The sequence below is a fragment of the Bombus vancouverensis genome, chromosome 1, assembly GCF_051014615.1.
Source record: "Bombus vancouverensis nearcticus chromosome 1, iyBomVanc1_principal, whole genome shotgun sequence".
NCBI lineage: Eukaryota > Metazoa > Arthropoda > Insecta > Hymenoptera > Apidae > Bombus > Bombus vancouverensis.
The window spans coordinates 631,944-651,960 of NC_134911.1; the positions used below are offsets into that span (position 1 = coordinate 631,944).

The 20,017-nt window shown below is 31.7% G+C and overlaps 1 protein-coding gene across 4 annotated transcripts in view; it reads right to left on the bottom strand.

Annotated features, from left to right (window-relative positions):
• Positions 1-20,017, bottom strand: part of LOC117162006 (putative aminopeptidase-2) — a 73,286-nt gene that overhangs the window by 23,070 nt on the left and 30,199 nt on the right. For all 4 annotated transcript variants that reach the window (XR_013058130.1, XM_033343816.2, XM_033343815.2 and 1 more), the window contains exons 13-22: positions 18,889-19,047; positions 16,534-17,008; positions 15,076-15,317; positions 14,169-14,521; positions 13,130-13,407; positions 7,968-8,161; positions 6,769-6,936; positions 4,707-4,850; positions 4,544-4,622; positions 218-747 (exon numbers count right to left, since the gene is read on the bottom strand). Coding sequence is in view for 3 of the 4 variants with exons in the window: in XM_033343816.2 (XP_033199707.1) it covers positions 218-747; positions 4,544-4,622; positions 4,707-4,850; positions 6,769-6,936; positions 7,968-8,161; positions 13,130-13,407; positions 14,169-14,521; positions 15,076-15,317; positions 16,534-17,008; positions 18,889-19,047 (2,622 nt within the window). In the remaining variant the exon portion in view is untranslated. The remainder of the gene's footprint in view (positions 1-217; positions 748-4,543; positions 4,623-4,706; positions 4,851-6,768; positions 6,937-7,967; positions 8,162-13,129; positions 13,408-14,168; positions 14,522-15,075; positions 15,318-16,533; positions 17,009-18,888; positions 19,048-20,017) is intronic.

The window sequence follows — 20,017 nt, forward strand, 5'->3', positions numbered from 1 at the left end:
GACTAAAAAGAAATAATTTAACATGAAATAATTGAAGTATTGTTTACAGTATAAAATTATTGTATAAAATTTCAATAGTTACAAATATATCCAGCAGAGATAATATTAAAAATTATTCGATTTAGAATATTTAGATTTTATTTCTTTATTTGTATTTGTATAAATATCCAGAATCTAATTGTTTGTCTTAAAATCTTACTTTAAAGTCCTTACTCACCGAATGTTTCCTTCATCGGTGATATAGTAACTTCGATAAAATCCTTCCATATTATCGTTCAATTTACCAGTAAATGTGATATCAAGAACAAGTTCGTTAGGTTGAATGAATCTCTTCATGAATATTGTGAGCGTCTCAGTATCATAATTTTGTCGTAGACTGCATACGCTGTTTTCATTATTTGAAGTCGAGTTTTTCGGTTGCAATGAGAGCCCTGTGATTTCAAGTTTGCTGGAATGAAGGACTATATGGGATATATAATCTACGTTACGTTCCATTTCTATTTGTACTCTGCCAGTAAATATAAAATTGTTTTCGGCAAAATATGGAGACAATGTAATATTGTATCTTAATGGAGAAAATGATATTGGCAAACGATAATTCATCGATGGATATTGTTCCTCGATCCACTGGAATATCCCTGGGATATTTTCTTGGCCCCATTTTAATTCGTGTTTTGCGTAATCCGAGAAAGCCTTGAAGTTTTCCATTGGTTGTTTCTTGTCTAGGAAATTGAGTAACTCGACATACTGCGAAAAGATTGATTAGTTAAAATTTAGGGACTTTCGGTTTGGTTCGGGGCGAGGGTAACACGCGAACGGAGAGCTCTGTGGAAAAAGTGAAGTGTGAAGGGAAAAAGGAGAAGGAAACACAAAGTAACACGAAGAAGGGAAAGTAAAGGATGAGCATAGGATGGGAAAGTAAAAGAGAAGCGAAAAAGAAGACAGGAACGAGAGAGAGAGAGAGAGAGAGAGAGATACAAATAAGAAAAACTAAAAAATAAGAAGTTAGAAAGCCAGAAGTGCGGCAAAAAAGTAAGGTAGGGAAATGACAGATGGCGACAAATAGAGGAAGACCAAGGAACACGAATAAAGCTGGAGATAAGACACATTTCAAAAATACACTGGATAAATACAGCTTGTCAAAAAAAGAGACGCCAACCAGGCAGAAAGGAATAGAGGTAATGATGGAAAAAAATGGAGAAAATGGAAAGAGGATACGAGGCAATAAAGGGTAAGGCAATAAAGGCAATAAGGAAATAAAAGGTATATTCGAAAAGCAAGTGGAGGAGATGAAGAGGGAAATGAAAGAGGAATAGGAAAGAAGGGAAAGAGAGAGAGAGCCAGAGAGAAAGAAGAATGGGAAAGGAAAAAGGGAATAGAAAAAGAACAGAGTCGAACCACATGCCGTTAGAAATAGAAATGGAGGGGCCGGAATTAGAAAAAATGAGGAAAAGAAAGAAGAGAAGGAAAAAAGGGAATGGATAAACGAAAGTGTGGAAAAATACTTGGAGGAATGTAAAGACTGGACCTGCAAGGGAAGAACAGTAGAGGAAATGTGGACAGAAATAAAAAAGAAGATAAACGAAGCAATGCCAAAGAAGAAAGTGAAGATAAGGAAATAGGGCATGGGAGAGAAAGCGTGTTACGACAAGGAGTAGAAAGAAAGAAAAAGAGAGATGAGAAGGAAGATGACAAAGTTTATGAAAGGAAAACGCAACAGGGAGGCACTCATAGAGGGAAAAAAGGCATTCAAACAGTGGTGCAAACAAAGAAAGGAAAGACACGAAGAAGAAGAAATGGATAAAATAAAGAAGACCAAAACAGAACAAGAAGCGTGGAAATACATAAATAAATACAGAAGAAGAAGAGAGGGCATAGATGAAGATATAAGCGAAGAAGAGTGGAAAAGTCACTTTATGGAAATTTTAGAAGGAACAGAACACAAAGAGGGCAGAAAAACGGAGGAGCATAGAGCGGAAGTGAAAATAATGGAGGAGAGAGAAGATAATATAAAGAAGGAAGAGGTAATCTACCAGCTAAGAAACTTGAAGGAAAAGGAAGCAATGGGGAAAGACGGGTTAGAAAATGAGGTATGGAAGTATGCACCGAAGGAAGTGGGGGAGGCGTTATGGGAGTTGTTAAGGAAAATATGGAATGGGGAGGGGATACTAGAAAATCGGAAGAAAGGTATATAAAGATATATGTCCGATATACAAGAAGGGGGACAAGAGAGTAGCGAAGAGTTACAAAGGAGTAACATTAATGGACACAGCATACAAGATCTATTGGGGGCTTCTGGACGAACGGCTGCAGGCAGAGATTGAAACCAAACTGGAAGAGAGCCAATTCGGATTTACAAAAAGGAAGAGGAGTGACCAACGCGGTATTTGTGATAAACCATACCATAGATAAACAGTTGAGTAGAGAAAAAGGGAAACTATATGCCTGCTTTGCGGACTTAAGAGCGGCGTTCGACAGACTAGACAGAAAGATTGGAGGAGAAAATGTGAAAAATGGGGATTAGCAAAAAACTAACCCGAAGGATTAAAGAGATATACACAGAAACAAAGAATGTGGTGAGAATCAAGAACCATAACACAAAAGAGTTTTGGACAGTGAATGAAATCAGACAAGGGTGCCCGTTGAGCCCGACGTTATTCAACATCTACGTGGCAGGACTGGAAGAAAAACTAAGGAAAGGACAAGCCGGGGGCATAGTGGTAGGAGAAAGAAAAGTATGGCCAGTGACATATGCAGACGATATTGTGCTGATGACGGATAGAGAAGAGGAGCTAAAGGAAATGCTAAAGAGATTCAAAAAATTTTTAAAGGAAGCCGAATTGGAACTGAGCACGGGAAAGACCAAGATAGTAGTTTTCAAAAAAAGAAGGAACAAAAGGAGGCAAAGAAAGTGGAAATGGAGAGAGCAAGAATTAGAAGAAGTGGACGAGATAAGATACCTAGGGCACATACTACAGAAAAACGGCAGTGATGAGAAACACATACAAGACAGGAAAAAGGGAGCAACAATAGCAATGAAGAAAACATGCAGCGTGGGAGAAAGAATATTCAAACAGGACTACAAGACGAGAGTGAAGATGTTTGGAGCACTGGTAGGGAGCGTGGCGCTGTTTGGGTCAGAGGTATGGGCCTGGAACATGGAAGAAAGACTGGATAGAATAGAAAGAAGATATGTGAAATGGATCTTAGGTTTAGATATGACAACACCAAATTATATATTGATAGAAGAATGCAAGCTAAAAGGAATCAAAGAAAAAGTATTAAAAAGAGCAGCAAGGTATGAAGGAAAGAGAGAGAAACTGGGGAAATGGCCAAGAAGGGAAAAGAGCAAGAAGGAGAAAGAAGGGACTAGAGGAGAAATGGAGGGATACAGATGGAAGCAAGAAAAGAGCAAAAAAGGACGACAGCAGACCAAATTGTAGAAGAAAGAAGAAAGAGAGAAGCAGAAGAGAGGGGGAAAAGGATAAGGGAATCCAAATATAACATACATTACAGAAAAATCGCCAAAGAAGAGTCACTAAAGTACTTAGAAGGGAGGATGAAGTGGAAGGACAGAAAAATATTAGATGTGGAAATGAGACCAAAACAAGGGAATAATGGAAAGAAGAGGGAGAAAAAGATGCAGACTATGTAAAAGGAAAGAAGAAGACCAGAGACATGTAATAGAAGAATGTGAAATAACGGGAGGACCAAAGGACATAGAAGAAACACTAAAGGAGACTGGAGAAGGACTAACAGAATTAAAAGCAATAATAGAGAAGAGAAGGACAATACAAGACGGGGAAGAACGACAAGAAGGAAGCACAACAAGGAGGCAAAAGCCCAAAGTTGTAATAGTTTTTTAGTCATTAGTTTATAGTTTTTTTAGTTTTTAGTTTTTTGAGATAGAATAATTAAGGGAGTGCAATATAATAGAGCGGATAAGAGGGGAGGTAGATATATAAGAAACGAAATAGGTATAAGAGATGTAAAACCGAAAGTTCATCCAAAGTCGAAAGGCACGGACTAAGTAATAATAAATAAAAATAGTTAAAATTTAATCGATAACATTCGGAGAATGTGAAATAACGATGTTAAATTTGTTGAGAAATTACAATATATATAGAATTAGGCATACTTATAGAAAGCGACATTAATCTCAGAAATAATTATAAAAAATTACTATCTGAGCATTCTTGCATAACCAATTTAACTAATTATTAATATTATGTAATTAATAATATTAATAAATTAACAAATTACAATTCTTGACAAGTTACAAATCTTTACAAGTTTATAATTTTTTCTTAAATAAAATAATCAGGTAATTTGTAATTTGTAGAATGGCACTAATAATATTACCTCAATTATGCAAGACAGCTCTAGTTTAAACTTTATGCTACAGATTGCAGAATCTTAAGATAAATAAAAGATTCGCATATCCAATATTATAATAAAAATCTTGTATTTATGTATAATAATCTTTTGAAAAGAATGCTTCGTTTGGAACGAATATAATGATTATACAAAAAGAATAAATTACCTTTGCATAAATTTTGTTCGTGAATACTCTTTTTCCAATCGCGTTTACGATACTGTTGACGCTGGAAATTTGCTGGAAGCTGCAGGGAAAATATTGCAAAATGATTTTAATTATTACTGCGAAAGCCCAATAATTTTTGTATAGTTTACAATACTTTACTTACTAGCTGATCATTTTTTCGTAATTTTTTACAATGAAATTTATTACGAATTCGACTCCCTTCGGGCCCGAATTGATAACGGAAGTGAAAACGCTCGAACTATCTTCAAATCGTACCTGCTTATCTGAGAGTACTGTGTGAAGTAACCTTAGAAAGAAAAAGATAAACAAGTAAACGTAATACACTCTACATATAAGCGTTAACAATGAGATATGTATATGGTGTTCAAAAATTATTTCACACTTGAAAAGAGTTACTACAAAATTGACCTGCTTCTTGAAGTGTAAGGACAAATCATTTTATTGCATTGAGTAGAAGTCGTTACGAGGAATAAAAGTCTGACAGCCATGGCAAATAATTTTTTAACATCCTGTACAAGCTTTTACAACAAAATATCTAAAATGTTATATGTACTACGTATTTATCTTCGATTGACTACGATCTATTTGTATTTTTAACTGAAATGTTTAGCATTTGCTCATTTTTTCAAATATATAGAAATATTGCCCCGTGGTTTTACATATCAAATATATTTCTAAAGAAATAAAAAATATCCAATGAACGTATCCTAAATTTCAATCCTTTCGGTGTTATACTAGAAAGAAGAAAACAGAAAGTGAAAGAAACATCGTTCAATGTATAATAAAATCGCGTAGGCACATTACTATGTATTGAAAATCAAATCATTTACAATACATTTTGTATTGTAAATGAAAATATACTACAAAACTCATTTCTTAAAAAATTCATATACTTAAACAATTATTGAAATACAAAAGATGCGAAATAAAGAACACAGCTTTATAATCATCTGATATAAATTTTTATCGAGGTTTCATTACTCTACTCGCATTCTCCGAAATTATGCATTTGCATGAATATTCATGGTTCAGCAACAGATAATAACTGTGAACATACGATAATGAAACAAAAAACATACTACTACAATATTCTCATATATGTCGTGTAATGTAAAACATGAAAAATATGTTTTCTTTTGAAAAAGTACATAGAGTAGAGTACAAATTTATAACACTGTTATATTGAAATGGGATTAAAATGGGATATTATATGTTGAGATATCGAGAATATCTTTTACAAACGTGAAAATAAATTTTTGTGTTTTTCATTGATTATAGAACTTACGAACTCATTATTGATTATAAGACTTACTAATAATGACTTACGAAAATATTTGTATACGTATGAGAACTTTGTTTATTAGATGACATATTTGTGGTTCTCTAGATTTCGAACGTGTTTTTGATAGTATGCTGGCCTTTGTTCCGATGTTTCGTGAACATTGAAAATTCTTGAAACTTTTTCAGGAAATTCAGGTCTGGCCTGAAAAAGTGAACCGGAATCTTCTTGATATGTCGCGTTAGAACATAACGCAATGTACTATTGAAAATACACTCGAATGCCGAAGAACCACACGTATGTTAACTTATGGAAACTCTTCTTATACATATATTGTGTATTGTATAAAAGATTTTGTATAACATGGTACAATTATCGTGGTCACATTTGTATAGTTTGACACAAATCTGAAAATGTATGCAGGAGTTGCAAAATATTCATTGGAAACATATACTTCACAAAAATCACAAAATTATTTAAACAGCCAATTACCTATTACATTATTTAGTATTAATTATATCTTTAAACCAACTATTCGTATTATATATTAATTTTTTTATTGAGTCAAATGAGAATATGATCATAATGTCTTAAACGTTACTTCTTGTAATACTCTACATATTACATGAGGACAAAAATGAAACTGAGTAATTGATTGATTAAAATAAACGCGAGATCAAAATATTGAGTAATATTAAATTGAATGATTCCGTTATATTATCGTTATATTATTACTATTATTTAATATGCTTATTATTTAATATACTATTATTTGATTTGTGAAACATAAATTACTCCATTTTTGCATGATTAATATAGCTTAGTAAAGTCAATTGATACTATAAACTCAAATTCGAAAAAACTGGGCTCAATCCATATTTGTTCTCAATGCTTTATATATAGAAATTAATAAATAAAAACTTACTGGTCAAGAAATTCGTCTTTAGTAGCACAGGCTAAAGATTGGAGAATTATTAACTTTTGTGCAGAAAATGTCGTATCTGAATAAAGTGCCCACAAACGATTCCAGGATTCAGGATCGTTCTGTTCAGCAACCGTGCAATATGATACACTACGAATATTGGGTGGAAAGCTGAAAAATAATATCCATGAAACATCTATTTTAGCATAGTTTGTAAATACAGTAGTACCTCCCGCAAACCTCCTTATATGTATTTGTAAAAAAGAAACTTAATAAGATATGAGATAGGAAAATTTATTATAGTACTGTATTGATTTTATTATAGAACTATGTATTGTACTGTACCGAACACATCTAAGAAATTATATTTAGCTCTGCGATAAATTAACACTTTGCTTAATAGTAGTGAGAATGTTGCAGATATAACTTTTATACAAATTGAAATAATAAATGCAAATAATCAAAATGAGACTCCTTATGTCAAAGTATTTGAGATATTTGAAAAAGAGCTTCAATTGTTTAAGGCGTGAAACAATGTAACTCTGCATAGTTATTTATGATAAAAAAATTTATGTAATTCAGAAATCCAAAGAATATAACATCCTTAATACATATAACCTTGTTTATCAACGTTTCATAACTTCTAGATAATTTAATTTAAGATATATTTTATATATTTAAGATAATTTCATTATATTTTACAATTTTTGTGATACTGTCCACTCTATTCCTTTTTAATTATCAAATGATACATGTAACACAGAATTTTAATTGATTTAGTTTAAATCTCAAATAAAAATTATAGCTTTAATTTGCAAAATTCTAGAAAGCAATTGTGGCACATTTAGGTTGAATATTGAAATATTAATATTTTGTTAATCTATACTTAAGTAAGTGCCATAAAAAATCCTATTGTGCGAGCATTTTATGAAAACTATATACAATAAAATTGAACTATATAAAAATAAAAATAATCTTACATTAAATATATGATTCTATTAATGACTTATATGATATAAAACTTAACAAGTATAAAATAAAGTAAACTTTTATTCGTTAATGTAACATTTTCATTAATATATGGTAATATATAGTAATATATATTGTATAGATATGTAGGATTTCTAAATACTAAGGAATCCTATTGTAAACTTGAAAACTTTCTTCGAAAATTACGTTATTTAATTAGAAATAATATTGACCTTGCCATTGTTATTTCATTGTTGGTCCAAGAGTTAAAATAAGATAAAGCTCGAGATTTGCAGTTTGCTATGTTTACTTGGCATGCCCACTTGCGAATGTGTGATCTGAACAACAAGGTGATGTGGTCATCATTTTCCTTATCCTCAAATCCAAGTTTATTGTATACCGGTGTTAAGAGCGAGCTTAGATATCGCTGGAATGTAATAGCAATAAAAGTAATATATACAATATGATACTTATAATAATATATTAATTATAATTTATATACTTTGAACGTGGCATAACTTTATTTTATATAAATTTATATTAAATAAAGTATTTACATTTTTACATTTTTACTGATTTTAAGGTGTATAGAGTATTTTACAACTGATAGTTGAGATTACAGAAATGTCGAATCGTAAAGATTAATAAAGCATAAGTATTAGTATTCCATAAGAAACATTCTTATACGTAATGTTTATATACATATGTATGTAATTTCAAAATGAAAAAATTTTATCATATTTGTTCATATCTTTTGTATATATTATCTTTTTTTCCAGAACTATGTTGGTTAGTGTCAATGATTTTTGTATTGATGCTATGTGTAATACTCCTTTGGTATACTCATACGTAGATCTCGGCCATTTGATTTCAACTTATAAATTTAAAATAAAAAGTAAGAGACGATGTTACGCCGGGCGACTCTCTGCCTGGCCCAGGTCACACACCGCGGGCCAGACGGACACCAGATGTCCGCTCTTCCGTACGGCGTACCCTCAATAGCCTTAAGCACCCGTCATAAACCCGAGTAACTTGCCTGCTAAGATCCTTCAGACCCAACAAATGTCTTTTTCTAAATCAGTTTCTAAAGACTATTGTTCACTACGGCTTGACACGGGAAAGTTAGTTTTTCTCACGTACGATGCTTCCTACTAGCAACTTTCTATCGAGGGCGGTTAAGACCCTTCCTAGTCCACCAACCTTCGTTTGTCCAATCCGAGGCAATGTATACTGTCCTCACTTCCTGCCCTAAAATGGCATGAACAAATCCGATGGTGCCGTGCGCTAGACACACCCTTCACTAGCTTTCCTCCAACACAGCATCGTCACTCAACTTCACTTCTTCTACATCGTTGGAAAAGTCAACTACTAAGTCTAATGCTAACGCCTATCGTGGCAGTCTAAGCATAACGCGAGAGTCGGTTCTCGGTATTGTCGCGCATACATCTCCTCTATTAAATATGTTATAGTGCTACGTCCACTAATACACTAAATCCAATTATAAGAGCCCTGCTCTAGAGTACATATCTATCTTATCTTCGTGCGATAAGTGATTATCTATTTATCTATACTCATCAGTGTAATCTAAGTGTTGGAAATATATAATTTATAATTCTGTGAATCACAGTGTTATACAAACTCAATCACCCCTATTATCTCAACGGAAATCAGGGGATCGATCAATTCGTGGTGTCGATTGTTATAATCGTAACGGGAATTTACGACTCCCGTTGACGACGCGATTGGTCGAAATAACAGACGATATATATTATTTATGGTATGATCTGATGTCTACATCAGATAACCGGATAAAGACAGAAAATATTCTCAATTTTCCTACTTGTACGTTAGAAAAACGATAAGGTCCATAATAAATAAGCAAAAAGAAGTCTCGAGGAGAGCGTGTTGAATCGAAATGTATTAACAAACCGTTCCGCGAGTTCTATACATTCAGTCAATTGTCGAAGTGATTTTATAATAATAGATGGTTCTTCAACTAAAATGTTAGTGATTAATGATCAGCGAATGGTTAAAAGTAATACACTGTACAAGATAAATTGCACCTCAGTATTGGAAAATTATGAAATGGTTTCTGACTACGGAAGTCATTTACCTATAGTCACTGTTCCCATTCAATGTCCAACAGTCAATTTCTCCAGTTGCAAAAGTCATGTTCTAAGTGACTGCTTTCCAAGAAAAGATCAAGCTATTGTTATCGAGGCCAAACATGGAATTCAAATCAAAGACTATGCATTTGTAATTGACAAAATTACAAATCCAAGAAATATACGTTTTATTTGAAGAATTTCTAGCGGTGGAATTTGCGTTTTTCTTGCTACTGAAGATCTAGCCAAATAAATTACCAACAACTACAATGCGATATAAATAAATGGTTCCAATCTTCAAGCTTGATTTCGGTACACAGATACAAGAGGATCATATTGTTCAATGTCTATTCAACGATTTCACATGCATTGCTAGAAAACATCAGTGACATTCTTAAGAGCAGGTGTGATTGAGGAAGATTTTCCACACATAAGCAGTAATTAGATTTTACATATAACTAGAAGTAATCAAAATAGCATACGAAAATATGACCTACTGGATTTATCCAATCTCCAAAGCACTTATATTTTTTATGCAAACAAATGTGGCATTTAGCCAAAGCCACAATCAAACCAAATTAAATTACCAATCAAACCAAAATACAGAAAACACAGTTAATGAAGTCCTCGAAACTGATATTAGTTGAAATAAATCAAAATCTATCAAACGAACAAAATTTGATAAGGCTGAAGGCTCCAATAGCTTCTCTGGCATCGACATCAACAGTACAAACATGAATCAGGATACATTGAGCAAATCAAAAACATAAAAACAATCAAACAAACTAAGAAGAAAGCAACTAGAAAAAATCCAGAAAGGAGTATGTTACTATAGTAAGTATTGTGTGCAGTGTAGCAGTACTATTCGTCGTTTATTATTTATAGCGCCATTTTTATTACAAAATGTCATACACATTTGGAAAACTTTTGGATATGCACTTTTGTTACGGTGCAGCAGACGGCAATAGTTCAAAAGCGCAACGGGGATTATACGGGGAAGATAGGACTATACCGTGTAAAGATATTTTGAAAAATAACCCAACGATTGCGACATACAAGTACATTGAAACCTGCAAAATCTGGCGGTCGAATTCAACACGACGATCCGGATCTGGGAGATAGAATACTGCATCGTATTCAAGAAAATCTCAGGTTAAGTATAAGCAGTCAACGCCGTTAGCCGCGCTGGAAACACTCGTTCTCGGCCGATCACGAAAGTTAAGCAGCAGCGATCACGGAGCGGTCTAGAATGGGTGCCGCTCCGTGAGGCGTTGACGAAGAGGAGACGCGCCGAAGCCATTTTTCGCCCTTGGAGTTTTGGGCCCCTCTGGGGCGCTGGATGGTCGAAGCACACAAGGCAAGCCTCCGGTGAATATCAATAAGGAGAGACAGCGCTAGGGGTAATGCCCCCCCCCTAACGCCAATTCAATAGTCAGGAAATATTAGGACTGGCTTAGAACAAGAGAACGCGCGTGAAGGGGGTGCAACTGAAGTTAATTCTCCACGTACAAAAAGAAAAAAAAAAGGTTAAGTATAAGCATTAGTGCTGTTGAAGAAGATATCAGCAACAACACCGCATGGTCTGTATTGAAGGGGGAAAATCCACACCTGCATAGCTTTCAGAAAGTTCAGGAGTTAAAAATAGAAAATTTTCTTTGAAGAAAAGAATTTCGCAAATGAATGAGTCGGAAAATCCAACACAACTTCAATTTCTCCGCCAGGATATTATTTACCGATGTGGAAACATTTTATAAATATGGAATAACAAATATACGTAACGAACGTTTCTGGGAACGTGAAAATCCACACCCATTAAGAGATAATTCATGTAGAATGGTGCACCACCATATTTTACCAACGCAGTGCACGAGCACTTGACTAGCTGTTTTAGAAATAGATGGATCAGTCGAAGAGAAGCTCTACACTTTGGCCTGTTCGGTTCCCTGATTTAAATCCTCTTGACCTTTATTTCTGAAGATATGTGAAGAAAAACGATTTTTAGAGAAATGCATCTCCATTCAATACAGGTAGAAATATATTTGATAAAAGTCCAGCACTTTTTTTTTATTAGGAAAACTTAAAATTGGATACACTAAACTAATACACTCTTATAACTAAAAATAAGCCAGATAAGTGCAAACACTGTAACTGTGTTCTGTCCGTAGATCTTAATTATAATAACGTTTCCCAATACAAAATTAAATTAGCTCTTTCAAATGAGATTTAGACATATCTAAATCATAAAAAAACATTATGAAAATCTTCTTTATTTTCTCAAAGATATTAATTTATATCGTAAATTATAATATCGTAAGCTACAACTTAAGCCGCGTTCAGCTTAAAATTAAAATAATATAAATACATAATTATTTTTCTTGTAGATTTATCTTTGATACTCAATTAGAGTAATATATAGCAAAACTCCATTTATTTAAACCTTACTTATTGGAATGGAAATTTAGTTAGTGAACAATTTATTAAATGTTCAAGATTTCTTTGCATCGAATCTACTTTTCTTAACGTGAATTCATATTATATGAATTCCAGCTATAGAAACTATTTGTTCTTCCATGAATCCAAATAACTGGAACTTTAGCGTAAACTTTGATATAAACGATCCAATTTTAAATTCAATGGACCTTGTTTTCTCTACTACAAGACTAACGTTTACAAATTTGATTTTCTCAACGAAAACTAAAGATCATGCAAGACAGTGATAATTTTTTAGCTCTATTGCTAAATTTTTAACTTTCATTTCACAGATGGCGGATAAGAATTTAGATTATTACTTTTCAGAATTTCAGAATTTGCTTCGTTTTAATTTGTATTCTGTACTGTACGTGCAAAAATTACAGATGTTATTTATTACGTAAAACATAAAATCTACAAATTAAAATTAAACATCCTATAATTAAGTAATATGGCACAAATTTTATTTAAACTGTTACGATCTCCTATATATAGATGCCTGCATAAAATTGAAAAGTGAATAACCTTTTAAGCCTTGAAAAATCAAATTATAGATCTACAAAGTTTTGTAAAAAGAATCAAATGCATATTATGCAACATTATGTGCAATATTATAAGACTAGGATAAGTATATAAACATTTCATCATAAAATCATACAAAAGAACAATTTTAATAATATGCAATTAATTAATAGCGTATTAAATAGCACTCTACCATAAAAAAAATGAATATGTGGCTTATCATGTTTATCTCTTGTACCTTCAATTATTTTATGACATCTCTTGCTTTTTTCCTTTACTTTTTACTTTGTAATACATACCACAAACGCTTTGTAACCTTCCTTTCCTTCAAATTGTTTATGCAAATAAGTCAAGCCGTTGAAAAATGCACGCCATGGAATGTAGTTGGTTTCCTTGCTTAAATATTGTGTTGCACTTAAAACAGTAGGGTAGTCAACATATCCTGCTCTGCCAAGATTTAACAAATCATCGATGAGAGCTGCACGATTAATTTCGTGTATTATATTAAATCGATCACTTTTCAAAAACTTAATTATGTCTTTCCAATTATCAGGTGCATAGTTTACCCGATAATACCCTGAAAACGATTTACTTTATATTTTTATTAAGTAAAAATGAAATATGTGTTAGTAGATAAGAAATACGTGTCTTTGTAAATAGATATAAATAAAGAAATTAAATTTAAAATGGGGATTTGTTTTATCTATTATAATATTTTTTAATATTTTTTATTTTATATTATAATATGTTGTATACTGAGTAACAAGTACCTTAGTCTACCTTAGATATTTTTTATATTTTTGCAATTCACATACATTCTAGCGATCTTTTTTTTATAAATGTATAAAGATCCACAATTCACAGTCTACATAATCTACATAGCGTAATAGTTAAGTAATGTATAATGGTGTACATAGTGGTAAAACTAAAATAGTATAATACTTATACTATTTTATTACAATATTATATTATATTAGGTTTTATAAGCAAGATAAGTATTCAATTTTATTACTTGTAATGGTGTAGATTTTTAGTATGATTTTCAGCATTTTTTACATTATTAAATTCTTTACACTCTAAGGTTTTAAACGAGATAATAATTATTTCACAATTCATTTTAATAATTGTCCAAAAATTTTTCAGAGTTGTTTTATTCTTCTGTAAGTGGTGTGATACTTATAACTGAAGATTCTGAGTCATACTTTATGAAATAAAACTTTTTCTATGTAACAGGGTTTTAAAATTGCTTATTATTAAGCATAAATTTTGTTCAGAGTAAGTTCCAAAACAATCCTTTAAAAATTGTTCTGAAAATAGGATATTTGTACAACTATTTACCTGATTGTTGAATGTTTAGCAAGTAGAAATCACTACTTGGTAATATAATGCTTTCTTGAACACTCTTGAACCAGTATTTTGGTTTTGTGTCTTGAAAGTCTGAATCGTTAAGATTCGTCCAACTGATAGGAATATACCAAATATGATCAGTTGGCGATTCTTCTGGATTCAAGAAGAATCTCTGTTGTCTCAGCGTTAAACGATTATTATCTATGTTAGCATGAACTACAGGATAACCAGGCTGAGTAGTCCAGCTGTTTATAATGTCGGGAATTGAATCTTTTATTTTCTGATCTTTGACTTCTTCTCTGATTGCATCAATAAGGTCATCTGGCGTAGCTACATCATATTGTCTAAAAGAATAATTATATTATCAAAATTCTGCTTTATAGAAACTTTCGATAATGTTAATGTACTTGCTTATTTTTATTATATTATTTTAATTATATTTTCATTTAATTCATGATTAGCAATCGGCGAAGGTAGATTCCCAGCCCCAAAATTATGAAGCTTTGGCTATATGTATATATGTGATTGATTGTATTCATTGATATTCCTTTCTTGAGAACAATTATCAGTCCATTCATATATACATATGTAATTGAATTACGGGTAATTTAGGATTTAATTGAGGCACTTCGCGCCAAAGGAACGCAAGTGATATTTTCGACATATTTCAGCAAAGGGAAAAATTTATTAGCTCGATCATTAACAAGTATCGTTTAGTACAAATATTAGTGTTAAGGTTTCTTGCACCTCTGGTGTTAAATACAAAAAATCGATTTGCTCGAATCTCCCTCAAGCTAGACTAATAACGAGTTAAGAGATTCAGTTGTATGTGAGAAAGAAATGTCTTTGAAACTACTATATTACTTTATCTTTTATTTATTGTTAGTCCAAATCTTACCGTTTCTTTAAGTAATTCGCAAGAGCTGCGTAAAATGGACGACGACCCAATACTTTTTCTATCATTCTTATCACGCTAGCAGCTTTTGCGTAAGATATCGAATCGAATATTCCTCTAATTTGTGTTGGACTCCAGACATCATGGGTCATAGCATGAGTGGATATTGAACTATCTGTTTCAAAAGCTGAATGAAGCTGTTCCACGACAAACTGAGCCTCCAAAGACCATTTATTAAGTTTCACCTAATAAATTTTATTTTTAATCAATAATGTTGTATCACTTTTATGACTAAAATAAAAGTATGGAATGCAGTAATAAGTTAATCAGTTAGATAACAAAAAAAAATTTGTTAAAGAAACATTTATATGTTTAGCTTTTGGGAAATGTACAACATACACATATTGAAGACAGGATATTTGTGCAGTTTAAATATTGACAATTAAGAAAATACGATTAATGTTATCTAATAAAAGAGATATATTTTATATTTAATTCTGAATCATTCCTTTCATTGTGTGATTTGTCAAAAGTACCATTGTGGAAGTATCAAATTTGATAAATTAAGAAGAAGTTTTAAGAAATGTCAGAATTCGATTTTAAAAGCTTACTATTATGACGAATATTTTAAGAAAACTTTTTGATATTGTACGAATTCATAGAAGTACATTTGGAATTATAATTGGGACATTGCTATAATTAGTAATTATACCAATATACTGCAATTCATATTTTTAAAGCAATGAAGTAATGATCTTTTGAAACTTAAATTGCCTAACTAATTAAATTATACAAAAAGATAAAAAGAACTGAGTAGAGTTAAATATTAACATAATACTTTCAAAACATTGTTTAAAATATATGTGAAAAATTTAAGTATAATATCATATATAATTTAGAACAAATTTTTATCGAATTTCAAGACTTTTTCCTCAGGAGAATGTTACATACATATGTATATATGTAACGGAAAAACTTTCCTTATAACATGAAACACATTCACAATATTTAGAACAATTTTCAAATAATGACTAAAATTTGTTTCAATGTTTTATAAGATACTTTGTTTGTCAGACGTAGAAATAGAAAGAAACTTTAAATTTAAAAGAATTATAATAGATTTAACTGTCTGATATCTATCTATAAAATGAAGTCTGTCCAAGATATTACATGTATAAACATTTTTTTAAATATTAGATTGTTGTATAATAAATGTCGCTTCAAGATAAATAACAGCAAAAAATATAGTTTACTTTAATATGAAAATTTCTGATCTTAGATTATCTGAATCGATATATTTTATATTAATTAAAAAAGTTGAAACAAACAAATAGTTGACCTCGTCAAAAACAGTGCATCAACTTAGTATATGATACATATATTCCAAGAACTAAAAGTGTAGCATAAACATCAATATTGTCGAAAGTTTACAACATAATTCCTACATATAAGTATACTTACATGTTCAGTTCCAAAATATTGGAAATACCTTGCAAAGCCTTCATTCAACCATATATATTTCCACCATTTTGGACTGACAAGGTTTCCAAACCACTGATGAGCGATTTCGTGTGATATCACGTTTACTATACTCTGTTTTGACGCTGTGGTCGATAAATCATGGTCATATAGTATGTTTCTTTCTTTATATGTCAATAGACCCCAATTTTCCATTGCACCTGACACAAAATCGGGTAACGCAACCATGTCGAGTTTAGGCAACTGGTATGAGATATTCACTGCTATCTCGTAAAAATTAACGAGAGGAGTCATAACAGATAGAGCATATTTTCCATCTTCGATTGCGTTTCGTCTTGCCCATACTCCATGAATTTCCCCGGCGTCTTTCACCGAAACAAAGTCGGAAATTATCAGAGCCACTAAGTACGTCGACATTTTGGGAGTTTCTTTAAAAATAATTGTCTTCGTTGTGTTCCTGCAAAAGTTTGATCAAGTGACTCGTTTTATCGTTGACGATTATGAACTAGTCAACTATTAATTGATTGGTTTTGCACTTTGAATGACGAGAACAATTTCTTTCATATAATACTTGACGATATTGGTTATATTAATATTTTTATGTACCTATTTGATTTCGTGAAATTAATAATATTCCATCAGGTGGTTCACAAATCGGTCACCATTATCTGAGTTACTTTTTATTGTTAGTTTAATAAATATATATTTGTCGAGCAAAAATCCATTAGTATCAATCGAAGGATTTGCTGATGTAAAAAGTAACTTTCAAAAGCATCATCTTTTCATAAAAAGATAAATGACATTTTATATCTTTCAAACAGCACCATGTGCCTTTCTTAACATATTTTTATGTAATTTATATGATATGTGATATGGTAAATATCATTTTAGTTATCTGATAGTCGTAGACGGTAATACAAAAACAAATTATAAATTATTATAGCATCAGACGATTGAAATAATATTCAGGCTGTCTCATTTGAAGCTTTTTTCGCAATTATTTCCCAAACTATAGCTCGTTTAAAAAGATGTTTCAAATGAAACTTACTCTGTTTCGAAAAGGTGGTCACAAATCTTCTCTAGGTGGACATGCTTCCGAGATTTCAAAGTGACGATTTTGGGTGAGCGCAAAGAATTTGGGAGAATTAGTTCTATCGCTTCTGAGAGGATAGATTTATCATTTAGGGGTAGAGTAAATAATTATATTAATGTCCAGGGTCATTCTTTTGAATACAGAAGATAAAAGACAATTTCCGGACATCCGACGAAGGTAGGCGTTAAACAACAATAAATGACTTTGTATGATCTTGGAACATAAACATATATTATAGGTCGATAAATTCCTCACGAAACGGACGAAAACGGTCAACTTGAAATATCGGTGGCACGTCCACCTAAAGGAGATTTGTGACCACCATAAGATACTCCCCTCCCGAAAGAGGATAAGTTTCATTTGGAACTTTTTTCTAAATGAGCTATAACTTCAAATGGGACATTCTGTATGTTACCACATAACTGAATTCATTTTATAGTATAGTATAAAAATATAACAAGAGGCATGTACATGTATATACTGCTATTTACAAAATACCCTTTTTTTTGTTCCGTTTTTTCAAGAAGAAATGTCACTTTTAACTACTTTATTTACATCAGTAAATTCTTTGTTTGATACTAATCATCTTCTGATGTAAACATTTTTTATTAAATTGTCAGCACAAAGTTAAATATATCGTGGCAACCGTTTCGTGGATCACCCCAACATATTGCAATATCAAAATTATAATATCAAATATATATTTAATATCTTGGTCCTAAATTTAGGATACGACTCAAATCAAAGAGATTCGGTGATTGAGAGTAGAACCAAGGTCATATAAAAATCTTTGCACTGGAAGTTTCTTTTTGAAGAAACGCAAATTTGAAAATTTATCGATTACACATGCACCGAACTAATTTTCAATTAAACATGTTCAAACTTCATTTCCTTCAAAACGGGACCTATAAAAGAACGAATTTTATTTTATATTTTCAATTCAAATTGGTAAGAAGAATCCTCAAGCGATTAAGTGATAGCAGATGAATTATTTATGAAATTTACAGTGATTGCACTTTTATTAGGCATAATCTCTAATATAGTATATTTATCAAGATTTAGAAGATCAGTACCGTAATATTTATGTCACATATTATTTCTTGGAAAGTAAATAGATTAAAATTAAAGTATGGTATATTTATAGTTTATGTGAAACAATTGAAGAGCATAAACGAATATTATACGAGTTTATATAAAATAAAATATTTCTATCTTTTTAGTATTAAAGAAAAAGTGTTACATACTGATTTTGATACACATATTCCACTGGCATATTGCTAATGGCGGTGTAGTTCTGTGGTAACAGGACATTCATTGTGAAGTTTGCCTTCATTGCTGGTTCATCGAAACAAGGGAACATCTTTCGAGCTCCAACTGGTTCCATGTGTGTGGCAGCTAACCACCTGTTAAACAAACAAAATTGTTTTCATTACACAAAACTCTAACAAAATCGGGGATATTACTAAAGATCTTACATATATCGAGTGACTTAAAGCCAACAACTTTACACAAAATATTGTAATATTTTTCAAACTCCGTAACGTCGCACATAAACAGAAAAATACGAGGTACATAAGTTCTCGTCCATAAGTGTTTCGGCACGTCCATATTATTGCAAATGTATGTAAAAGATCTTTTGAGAAAAAAATATTACCGATTTCGACGTGTGTTAAGAAGTATGAAATAATTTATATTTTATTTGTATTTGTAACAACGATTAGGATCACTTGTTTTCATCATCACTTACTAAACAGCATATTAAATATATTGCAAGCTTTTCGAAGGCGACGCAATACGCCTTAAAATGCTTCTAGTACAACAATACTTGAGCGCCATACTGGAAAAGTTCAACTCGTTTATATTTATATTATTCAAACTTTAACTCGTTTGTATTTGCATTATTCAAATTTCAACAAGTTCATGTTTAATTGCATTAAATTACACTGCATTATAACGCAATGTCACAAAGAACATGTTTTAATACTGGGCAAATTGAAAACCGCCGCTTGTAATATACGTACGGATACAAATTATGCTTGATGTATTAATAGTGCACAAGTTAGTGGAATTATATATACAGCAGCTTTGCCAATAGTTCAAAATACAATCGTTACAATGACTGAGTTGCATTTTTAATTTTGCGCCGTCTTCAACAAGGTTGTAATATGTTGAAAATGCCGTTGAGTAATTAAATGAGTAATCTTAATCGTTGCTGCGTATGTGCCTAAATAAAATACAAATAAAGTATAAATTATTTCATGATTTTTAGCGCATGTCCAACTTGGTAACATTCTTTTCGAAAAAATTGTTATTTCATATTTCTTAATGGAGCGATCAATACTAATACAGGACAACCGTAAAACGATTTCCATG